Here is a 12,389-nt window from a genome sequence, read left to right as displayed (position 1 = left end):
TTTTTGTTTGTGTGTGTGTGTTTTTGTTTGTGTGTGTGTGTGTGTTTTTGTTTGTGTGTGTGTGTTTTTGTGTGTGTGTGTCTGAATGTAATGGCTCAATACAGGATCTGTAGTTTTCCACTATCACAGTCATTAAAGTGTCCTCAGTGGATGCCTCATCTGATCTCATTAATGTGTGTGTGTTTTGTTGTTTAGGATCTTTAGGTGTTTGTAATGTGTGTGTGTGTGTGTGTGTGTGTGTGTGTGTTTTTTTGTGCTCTTTTGTGTGTTTGTGTTTGTGTGTGTGTGTGTGTTTTTTTGTGTGTGTGTGTGTGTTTTTGTTTTTGTGTGTGTGTTTTTGTGTGTGTGTGTCTGAATGTAATGGCTCAATACAGGATCTGTAGTTTTCCACTATCACAGTCATTAAAGTGTCCTCAGTGGATGCCTCATCTGATCTCATTAACTCCATTCAGCGCTAACGAACTGTTGGTCCAGGCCTGTTGGAACATGTTGAGGAAAAAACATCCCTGTCCACCTTTATATATAGTTATATGTGTTTAAAATAACATGATTTTTTTGAAAGAAGTGTCTTATGCACACTAAGGCTGCATTTAGTTGATCAAAAATACAGTTAAAAAAAGTGCTGTTTTTATTATATTTTTGTGTAAACCGTGACATTCAACATTCAAAGGTTAAGGGCAAGTAAGATTAAAAAAAGAAATTAATACTGTTATTCAGCAAAGGCACATTAAATTGATCAAAAGTGACAGTAAAGACATTCATAATGTTTCTGTTTCAAATAAATGCTGTTCTTTTGAACTTTCTATTCATCAAACCTGAAAAAAAAGTGTATCGTTTTTTACTATTTAGCGGCAAAAATGGTTTTCAACCATTTATTTTTTCAATAATTGAGCAGCATATCAGCATATTAGAATGATTTCTGAAGATCATGTGACACTGAAGACTAGAGTAATGATGCTGAAAATACAGCTTTGATCACATTTTAAAACATATTCAAATAGAAATTTAATTTAACAATATATTTTACAATATTATATTTTATGTATTTTTGATCAAATAAATGGAGCCTAGCTAAGCATAAGAGACTTCTAAGTCATTAGTTTGGTAAAGGAATGAAAGTGACTTTAGTCTGAAAGAGTTTTCTGAAGGCTGCCTTCTCTCTGTGTCTGGTGTGGTTTAGCGATGGCTGGACCGAGGCCTGTGGTGATGAGCGGACCGTCTGGAGCTGGCAAAAGCACTCTGCTGAAGAAGCTGCTCAAGGAGTTTGAGGGTGTATTTGGCTTCAGCGTTTCCCGTGAGTCACATACTGAAGCACAAATGCTGTTCTTTAGTGGAAACTAAAAAATAACCCAGAATTATCTTTTACCAGATACGACGCGAAGCCCCCGTCCAGGAGAGGAGAACGGCAAAGGTTAGGCTTTTGATCTTGGGTGCTACAGAAAACACAGCTTTTCTGAAAATATCTTTTGCATTAGGGCTGGGTTTTGACACAAATTTCACGATTCGATTCAATATCGATTATTTTGGATATATATCAGGTACAGTGCATACCAAATTTTCTCATTTACATGAGTGATTTAGTACTGCATTACTATAATATTGAAGTTTAAAATTGACTGATTTGTTAAAATTACACTTAAAGAAATTTTTTAAATAATAAAGTTACAATTACATCATAATATTTCTACTTCAAGTCGTTTTTTTTTATATATATATATATATAAACAGAATGGTGGCTGTCATAAAAACTTGATGGATTTATTCAAACAAATTAAAGATTGAAGAACAGTAAAATGTATAATGAATATGTTATATGTTGCATATATTTAACAAAATGCCCCTCTCTACAGTTTATTTTTCTATCTGACTAAAGAGTTTATGGTCACCAAATATGTTTTTCTGAGGTAAATGTGACATTACGTGACATTGTTTACAAGCCGTTATATTGACGTCTTTGCGCGATTTTCTTTTAACTTACCTTCGGATGTTTAGTCATGTTTATTTTGTGCTGATATTAATGTGGAGGAGATGATCAGTTCACGCGTCTTTTGATCTGAGGCGCTACAGCGATCTGTCACTCCACATTAAACAGCGCCAAAACGGCATTTATTGTTTGAATATTGCAATACAATGGACAGAATTTGAAATCTGAGACTGTTTCATATTAAAAGTAGCAACGCACAATGCTTATTGCGATATATTGGATGGGAAGCACCCTTCAACGTTCTGTCCATTAACTGTAAACAGGCTAGACTCATCGATTCTTGGGAATTAAGAATCTATATCGTTCCGTAAAAATGAGAATCGATCAATATCGAGATATCAATATTTTTTACCCAGCCCTATTTTGCATTATCCTCACTGAACAAAACCCAGCAAGCATAACATGTTTTCACAATGACATCACAATTGACATGACTAGTCCAACAGAATCAAATCTTAAGGCCTGTGCACAAAAAAAAAAAGACAAATGTTTGGTGGAAAAATTTGGTGCGATTAAACATGTTAATTTGAGTGAACGGCAGTTTATGTGACTGTTCAGGCCAACATAAACATTCACATGGCGTCAGTGCAATCCTTTTTTATACAATAATATTCACGATTTTGGTTGCATGCCCAGATCCGCTGCTCAATAACACAAAACATAATAGCGAATAAAAAAATTGGACTGGCTGTTTGGCTTTGTTTATTCTCATCAGTATAATATCAGTCATAGCAGCAAATACTTAGACAAACATATAATTATTAATAAAAAAGAAAAAATACAAATGGGGTATGTCAACCTGAGTTTTTGTGCTGAACATTAGTGTTTGTGAGAACAGGCCTTTAGCTGTAGTTTCTCATACACATGAGATCATCAAGAGAGAATCGGTTCTTGAACCTCAGTGTTGTAATGATGGCGCTGGAAGCAATGCATTGACACAGTGATGAGCTCAAATTGATGCAGCAGCTATGAATTTGTGCTGCTTGTTGTTTTTATTAGTATTCTGGCTCATCAGTTACAAGTTTGTCAATGATTGACATACTGACACGCATATCATCTTTTCTTCAGACTATCATTACGTTACCAGGGAAGTGATGAAGGCAGCCATAGCAAATGGTGAATTTATCGAAAATGCTGAATTTTCAGGGAACATGTATGGAACGAGGTACAGTCCTCCTTATAAAGAGTCTTGCGTTTATATGTGAAGGTACATTTCTGACATCCTTCTTTTGATACTAAAATAATTTCTTAAACGATTTTGCCATTACTGAATGGTTTGTAACAGAGGTGTCCTGCAGAGTTTTAACTCCAACACACTTTACTGGAAGTTTCAAGACCTTGATTAGCTGATTCAGGTGATTCATATATATATATATGAAGAGATCATTTGCAAAAAACGGATAACTCCGTTTTTACCAATTCTCAAAAATCATGTTTTTTCATTGTGCATTCCAATTAATCTCAATCAAACTGCAGTTGGGTTATTTTGATTAGGTTAAAAAATAACCAAAAATGACAGCTAACTGACACCATAAAACACAATAAAAAACATGATTTTTGAACATTTAAAAAAACGGAGTATAAACTCTTCATATGCATACATACAATAATTTAAAAAATAATTCGGAAAAATGCACAAAATAAAATTTTTACATTTTATAAGAAATATAAAATGTTTTACCCTCAAACGGTGTGAAAATCAAAGCCCTATATCTAAACAAGGTTTTTTTTGTTGTTTTTTTGAGGTTGAGGTCTCAAAAAATGAACTTTCAGGACCAAACGTTTCCACTAGAAGAAATTCACTTCCCATTAATTTCCAATGAGGTCATTTTTGACCATGAACAGTGCAAGTGTGACTATTTTTTTTTCAGGACCGTTTATTTTGTATGTGTTTGTGTGTTCACATAGCAAGTGCCAAAACCTTTACCAAGTTGCGTTCCATTCCAATGAAGTAAAAAAAAAAAATTTTTTAAATGAAATTTTCAGTCAAAAATGACCAAACAGTACCAGAACGTTAATAAGGGTTGGAGCTAAACTCTGCAGGACAGCTGCTCTCCATGTTTATTTCATCAAAATTTTGTTTATTTGTGTATTACATTTTCAACAGCCAAATTCTTCAAACACGTAATGATTAGGAAATCATTATAATGTAGCCAAAGATGAGTACCATAAGTGATTAGTTTACCTCCCGAGTCTTTAGTTGATTTGTCATGTGACCGAAGCAATGAACAAATCATTCATGAACGACCCATCACTGATGTTTGTCATCATGTTCAAACTAGAGAAATACTACATGTATGCAGGAATATGTATGTAATTGTAACTAACACCGTTTTTGCCTCGTTCACAGTAAAGCAGCTGTACAGGCTGTTCAGGCCAAAAATATGATTTGCATTTTGGACATTGACATGCAGGGAGTGAAGAACATCAAGAGAACCGATCTCAACCCCGTCTATGTGTCCATCCAGCCTCCGTCAATGGAAATCCTGGTGAGAAATACTGTAAATCATTCCAATCCAAATGTTCTGTTTATGTGTCGTCTTCACGTTTTAATCTAAAATTGTATGTCTTCAGGAAAAACGATTAAGGGATAGAAAAACTGAATCTGAGGAAAGTTTACAAAAGCGTTTACATGCAGCAAAAGTGGACATGGAAATAAGTAAGTGTCCGTTCCTATGCTAATTATTTTTAATGAAATACTGCAGTGTTTTTTTCACATCTGGAGTAGCATGCTAACTTTTATATATCCATATTTCAGGCAAAGAGCCAGGTTTATTTGATGTGGTGATTATCAATGATGATCTTGACGTAGCGTATGGAAAATTAAAAGATGCTGTTCTTGAGGTAATTTTTTTCCAGCCTAAATGTTCATCACTAGAGGCCAGATTTACTAAATTAGTCCGACTGTACAGGCTTCCCATAAAAGCACCAGTGTAAAATTAAATACTTGCTCCCAAAAAATTTGGATTGTGGAATGGTATGAGATTTTGATGAAAAATATAAAAACGTTCACAAATATAGCACTCTATCACAGTATCAGGATGCACTGCTAATAAAAAAAATTTAATAGACATCCCTCTGATAAACACACAGAGACATATTTCAGTTGCAACCAGTTATTTACTTTATTTTGGATTTCTTTGGAACAGATTAACAAAATCCAGTTGAGCAAAAATTTTATTTAGAAAAAAAATATTGTTAAACAGTTACGCATTTTATAGCTTATTTATTATTTTCCCATAGTGCGTTCTATTTTCTGTTGTTTTTTTTATTACTTTACAAATAAAGTGTATTACGGAAGCCGTTCAACCACGGGATAGAAAAATAAGAAATGTAATTGTGACTTTTTATCTCACAATTGCGAGTTTATATCTTGCATTTCTGACTTTATATGCACGACTGTGATTTATAAAGTCAGAATTGTGGGATATAAACTCGCAATTGTAAGAAAATGCCAGTTGTGAGCTGACTTGGATTTATAACTCACATTTGCGAGTTTATATCCCACAATTCAGAGAAAAGAAGTCAGGTTTGTGGGATATATAACCTCGCAATTGTGAGAAAGGGCAAGAAAAAAGTCAGAATTGTGAGATAAAATCCAGTTGAGCAAAAATTTTATTTAGAAAAAAAATATTGTTAAACAGTTACGCATTTTATAGCTTATTTATTATTTTCCCATAGTGCGTTCTATTTTCTGTTGTTTTTTTTATTACTTTACAAATAAAGTGTATTACGGAAGCCGTTCAACCACGGGATAGAAAAATAAGAAATGTAATTGTGACTTTTTATCTCACAATTGCGAGTTTATATCTTGCATTTCTGACTTTATATGCACGACTGTGATTTATAAAGTCAGAATTGTGGGATATAAACTCGCAATTGTAAGAAAATGCCAGTTGTGAGCTGACTTGGATTTATAACTCACATTTGCGAGTTTATATCCCACAATTCAGAGAAAAGAAGTCAGGATTGTGGGATATATAACCTCGCAATTGTGAGAAAGGGCAAGAAAAAAGTCAGAATTGTGAGAAGTTGCAATTATATTTCACTTTTTTTTTTTATTCCATGGTGGAAACAAGCTTCCATGATGTATTTCAACTAATTCTGTATTGTATGAATATTATATATACTAAAACAGTTATGTATATACTTTATTAGCTTGTAGGCGTGCACGATTGACAAAAATCATAATTGTCGATTACTCCCTTGAAATTGTAATTGCGATTTATTAATTACGATTATCACTATTTACATTGAATAATGTTTACACCACCATTGTTTGAAGCAACCGCATGCCATATTTTTAGAGATGAAAACACTAACTGAAAAACATTTATTGTTTTTCTATAGTATTAAGCCTCAATGTCAACTATACGTTGGATTGGTTTCTTCTTTAAATTAAAAAAAAAGTGAAAATATGAATGGTATTACGTTATACTAAAATTAAAACAATGGAAAACCCCTTAAGATTATCTGTAGAAAGAAAAAACACATCTAAAGCACGCAGAATAACATAAGTGGACTTTGAAAGATTAATTGCCGCTTTGAACGATTTCATAATTGTGGCGTAATCGTAATCGCGATTAGAAATTCCATTCATTGTGCAGCTCTACAATTCACCTCTCTTTTTTCCCCAATTGGTTTCTTCTTTAAATTAAAAAAAAAGTGAAAATATGAATGGTATTACGTTATACTAAAATTAAAACAATGGAAAACCCCTTAAGATTATCTGTAGAAAGAAAAAACACATCTAAAGCACGCAGAATAACATAAGTGGACTTTGAATGATTAATTGCCGCTTTGAACGATTTCGTAATTGTGGCGTAATCGCGATTAGAAATTCCATTAATTGTGCAGCTCTACAATTCACCTCTCTTTTTTCCCCAAACTGCCTAATCATTAATGTTAATGGTGCTTCGTGGGTTTTTTAAACACCCGAAATATTATACAGCCAGCAGCGCTCTGTTTGAATTTAGACATTTTCATTTACACAATTTTCTCTCCTAATTCAGTGTATCTGATGTAATTTAATTCCTCTACTTAAAAAAAGTGTATGAGATAAAGCCACAGTGTACCACAAAACCATCATACCTTTACATCCATATTAGTGTTCATTTACACAATTTTCTCTCCTAATTCAGTGTATCTGATGTAATTTAATTCCTCTACTTAAATTTTAGGGGGGAAAAAACAACTTAAAATTTATTGGAAAAAGTGTATGAGATAAAGCCACAGTGTACCACAAAACCATCATACCTTTACGTCCATATTAGTTGTCAACCGATATATCGCCAATGCCGATATATCGGCCGATATTTGGTATTTTTCACATATCAGCATCGGCTGATAAGTTTTTCCTGTTTGGCCGATGCTTTCGAGGCGGGACTTTTATTTTAACGGCGCGGAGAACAGCAGCGTCTGAGCACACAGTGCTCACATTCTCCCTCGTTTTTGCTGTCGTCATTAACAGTTCTGTCTAGAAGTCTGTCTAATAATCAGAGAACAGTTAAACAAAGGAATTAAAATGTATTTAAAAAAGTATTATAACGATTGCTTTTATATGATTAGTAATAGAAAAGCAAACATTATAATACGGTCTCGTTTGCCGTCAGCATTCAGCAAATACGCATTTAAATCATTTGAACAAATATTTGAATGTCTGTTAATGAACATTTAATTTCACAAACCTTGCAAACTTAGTCGAATCCAGTTGAGATCTTGCATGATCGCGTGTTCTCTGCATGATGGTCGGTCTGTGCAAATTGAATGCGGACAGGAGGAGAGTTCAGCCTCACTGGAGATGCGTGAGCGACAAAATTTAAACTCGTGATTTCAAATTATGCTGCGCTTTATCCATTTGCCCACTGTCACATTAATGTCATTTTCACTGTGTGTAAATTACTCTTACCTTGGCTTTATTTGAAAAAATATGATTCCCAATGCACACAAACTTCCCAGATTACTGAGTGCCCTTTTGGTTACAATGTTGACTTTTTATTAAATATTTATTTATTTGTGAAAAATACATTGTCATCTAAAGTATAAGTATGTTTATTTTACACATTTATTTTTAAATCCATTTTCAGATGATTTAAAATTTCTTAAATATTAATTAAAATAAATAATATCGGCCACTCTGCTTTCCAAGATATCGGCAACGGCTTTCAAAAAACCAATATCGGTCGACCACTAATCCATATTCATGTTAAAATCCCTCTAGTGTCTTCCTTCATCTGTATAACAGATGTCCCTCTGTAAGCTCTCCGTGGTTTCTCTTCCTTGAACAGGAAATCCAGAAGGTCAGAGATGCCAACAAATCCTAGACGAGAGCACACTTGCTAACCACTGTGACCTCTCTGTTCACCTCCAGCTTCAGCAGAACGATTTCAGACCTCAGCATTCCACCAGGAAAGACTTTCTGAGGTTCAGTCGATACTCCAACACTGCTGAATGTCATATATATTCATTACTACACGGTGCAGGCTAATATTATATATTCCAGGTTTATTTTGTTACCATGTACGTTACGTAATTCCTGGGCTACAGGTCGGAAACATGTAGATTTAACCAAGAAAAACTCTTAAGTCCTTGTTTCTGTTTTGATATTTCTTTTTCTTTCACATTTTTTATAATAATGGAAGAGACAACAGAGATCGTAGATTTTCTATATCTAACTAACATGTTCACTAATTTATTGGGGTTTTTTCTATGCTGATATTTTATAATAACTCATTCTTTGCTGTTGTAAACAATGCAGCTTTCCATTCGCAATGTTTACGCGTTCAGAGCTATTATCTGCACATATGAGCAGTGTGCTACACCTGCTTTCATTCATATAATTGCATCTGAACGTCTGTACAAGTCGAGTAAAGCTTGGTTCTGTCAGGACCACTATCGTCAAAGATGATTGACAATTAGCATACAGTTTGAATTGGCGGTACCCCCACCCACCCAGGGTTAACAGAACTAACATAAATGTATTGCAGATATCGTTAAAGTTCAATAATTTTATGTACACATTTTAGAATTAGTCTGATTCAAAGGAGAATCAGAAGGCTGAATCCTGACTGACAGAGGAGGAGCTGGGGATGGAGGAGGGTAATCAGCTATTGAGCAATGCAAAAACTGCTGATAATACTGAGGGACCTTATATATGAATGCTTAGATGGGTGTCGTATTCCTATAGGTAGATGGGGATCAGCTGAGAGGCAGCTGATGCGAGCTAGACTAACGTGACCTGCCAGAACTAATGCTACGCTAGATTTTCTTAACTAATTCTTAAATGATGGAAATGGTTGCGTCTCATCTGCTGGTGTCTTGAAATGCGTAATCATGTTTCACATACACATTACATGCATATTGCTCAGATTAAGCTTTGTAAATCAGGATAATATTTCACTTTAATATGTTTACCAGCTTTGAAAGTTTTATAAAGAGTTCAAAGCCAATACCGGCTTTGTTTCAGACTCTGTTTTTAGTGTAAGGCAGCTTATAAACACAGCCACAAGTCTTTAGGTAGCTTTAGGACACATTGATGCTTTTAGTCTTCTACAGCTGATCTTTAGTAGATTTTCAGATTGTTCCAGCAATTCTGATCTATTCCTGTTCAAATTAAATGTGACCATCAAATAATATGAAAACCAAAATAATACATCATTTTAAACTTTATGTATTACAGGCACTATTCGTTTGATCTTCTTACCTAATTTGAACTACATTACACCAGTATGTTTATTAACGATTGAAACATAATAAAATGGATTGTGTCATTTGATCTACTGATACAGAGTATAAAAGTGATTTCACATGATAAAATACTCAAAAATGTCAAATTATGAGCTAAAATATGGTTCTAGTCCACCTGGTATAATGTATAACAATAGTTTTTAGCTTCAAGTTGGGCTCTTATGTGCAACAGAAGAAAGTTTGGCGGCATCTTAAAGTTTATATTTGTTTCTCCCAAACCTTCAAAGTACTGTATGTCCATTGAGTGTAAAAAATATGTAATATGACCAGGGTTAACAGAACTAACATAAATGTATTGCAGATATCGTTAAAGTTCAATAATTTTATGTACACATTTTAGAATTAGTCTGATTCAAAGGAGAATCAGAAGGCTGAATCCTGACTGACAGAGGAGGAGCTGGGGATGGAGGAGGGTAATCAGCTATTGAGCAATGCAAAAACTGCTGATAATACTGAGGGACCTTATATATGAATGCTTAGATGGGTGTCGTATTCCTATAGGTAGATGGGGATCAGCTGAGAGGCAGCTGATGCGAGCTAGACTAACGTGACCTGCCAGAACTAATGCTACGCTAGATTTTCTTAACTAATTCTTAAATGATGGAAATGGTTGCGTCTCATCTGCTGGTGTCTTGAAATGCGTAATCATGTTTCACATACACATTACATGCATATTGCTCAGATTAAGCTTTGTAAATCAGGATAATATTTCACTTTAATATGTTTACCAGCTTTGAAAGTTTTATAAAGAGTTCAAAGCCAATACCGGCTTTGTTTCAGACTCTGTTTTTAGTGTAAGGCAGCTTATAAACACAGCCACAAGTCTTTAGGTAGCTTTAGGACACATTGATGCTTTTAGTCTTCTACAGCTGATCTTTAGTAGATTTTCAGATTGTTCCAGCAATTCTGATCTATTCCTGTTCAAATTAAATGTGACCATCAAATAATATGAAAACCAAAATAATACATCATTTTAAACTTAAACTATGTATTACAGGCACTATTCGTTTGATCTTCTTACCTAATTTGAACTACATTACACCAGTATGTTTATTAACGATTGAAACATAATAAAATGGATTGTGTCATTTGATCTACTGATACAGAGTATAAAAGTGATTTCACATGATAAAATACTCAAAAATGTCAAATTATGAGCTAAAATATGGTTCTAGTCCACCTGGTATAATGTATAACAATAGTTTTTAGCTTCAAGTTGGGCTCTTATGTGCAACAGAAGAAAGTTTGGCGGCATCTTAAAGTTTATATTTGTTTCTCCCAAACCTTCAAAGTACTGTATGTCCATTGAGTGTAAAAAATATGTAATATGACCGGACACCAGCTGTTTTTGGCATGTAGAACAATCCTGTGTATGTGTTGCATATACAAGTTGTTTTTTGTATGAATATGTATTACAGGCACTATTCGTTTGATCTTCTTACCTAATTTGAACTACATTACACCAGTATGTTTATTAACGATTGAAACATAATAAAATGGATTGTGTCATTTGATCTACTGATACAGAGTATAAAAGTGATTTCACATGATAAAATACTCAAAAATGTCAAATTATGAGCTAAAATATGGTTCTAGTCCACCTGGTATAATGTATAACAATAGTTTTTAGCTTCAAGTTGGGCTCTTATGTGCAACAGAAGAAAGTTTGGCGGCATCTTAAAGTTTATATTTGTTTCTCCCAAACCTTCAAAGTACTGTATGTCCATTGAGTGTAAAAAATATGTAATATGACCGGACACCAGCTGTTTTTGGCATGTAGAACAATCCTGTGTATGTGTTGCATATACAAGTTGTTTTTATTTGAAATATGGTTGAAATCAGGCTAGGGTTTAGATCCCATGGTTTGCTATACCATCTCTTACAAAACTGCAGAACCTGTTTTGTTTCATTTCATTTCATTCATGTTAAATATTTAGTTTGTGGTGTATGTGAAATCTGAGGAATGCAGTTAATGTCTCAAAACAATGTCTAAACTAAATGTCACTGTTTTCTTTCTTTTTTTTTTATTCTAAAACTATTTACATGTGCTGTGCGAGTAGTAATAAATCTACACAGTTACAGTGCAGTGTGTGACTGTCTGATTAGTTATCATTAGGAATATACGTTATCTTATTTGCAACTGAATTCAGGCGCTGACATGCGGGGCGATGGGTCTGTTTCACCTTCAATGCCCAGTACATCCTTAATTATATATATATATATATATATAGCCCCATCGCCCCGCATGTCAGTGCCCGAATTCAGTTATGTATGGTATGTATGTAATGTATGTTCATTCAGCTTTTTATTGTACTTGATGATACTGATGTTGTTAGTGATAGTTAACCCTTGTTCATCCTTAGGATTTTATTTCTTTTCTTGCCTGTGTTAATTCAAACAGCATACATTTTCGCCTAAATGTGTATGTTTATTGGAATTTTAATATTTCTCCCTAATTTCCTTTCATATATCTACTTTACACTAGATAAAAAAAATAGACTCGGGAGTCGGGACCTTAAGGCTAAAAATGTCCCCATTGAAACCAATTAAAACTGCAATATTTAATCCAGGTACCAATTAAAGGCAGGGTAAGCGATTTCTGGTAGCCAATGTTGATATTTGAAATCACCAAAACAAACACGCCCCTACCCCAAAAGGG

At 34.1% G+C, this 12,389-nt stretch overlaps 1 protein-coding gene across 1 annotated transcript; it reads left to right on the top strand.

Moving 5' to 3' along the window:
• The first annotated feature begins 1,043 nt into the window (after positions 1–1,043).
• Positions 1,044–8,906, top strand: LOC107574785 (guanylate kinase-like). Its single transcript, XM_016261225.1, has 7 exons — positions 1,044–1,294; positions 1,370–1,411; positions 3,053–3,149; positions 4,335–4,473; positions 4,559–4,643; positions 4,743–4,828; positions 8,272–8,906. The coding sequence occupies exons 1-7, from the start codon at positions 1,183–1,185 to the stop codon at positions 8,305–8,307; spliced, it is 597 nt and encodes a 198-aa protein (XP_016116711.1). The 5' UTR covers positions 1,044–1,182; the 3' UTR covers positions 8,308–8,906.
• Positions 8,907–12,389: the final 3,483 nt, after the last annotated feature.

This window comes from Sinocyclocheilus grahami, unplaced genomic scaffold (assembly GCF_001515645.1).
Source record: "Sinocyclocheilus grahami isolate Dianchi unplaced genomic scaffold, SAMN03320097.WGS_v1.1 scaffold2338.1, whole genome shotgun sequence".
Lineage (NCBI taxonomy): Eukaryota > Metazoa > Chordata > Actinopteri > Cypriniformes > Cyprinidae > Sinocyclocheilus > Sinocyclocheilus grahami.
This window is presented reverse-complemented; position numbering and strand designations above follow the sequence as displayed.

Excerpts from the sequence above, each read along its gene's own strand:
- LOC107574785 (XM_016261225.1), top strand. The coding sequence starts at position 1,183 with ATGGCTGGACCGAGGCCTGTGGTGATGAGCGGACCGTCTGGAGCTGGC. Across the intron at positions 4,474-4,558 it reads CTCCGTCAATGGAAATCCTG|GAAAAACGATTAAGGGATAG; the intron begins GTGAGAAATACT and ends GTATGTCTTCAG. Across the intron at positions 4,644-4,742 it reads AAAAGTGGACATGGAAATAA|GCAAAGAGCCAGGTTTATTT; the intron begins GTAAGTGTCCGT and ends TCCATATTTCAG.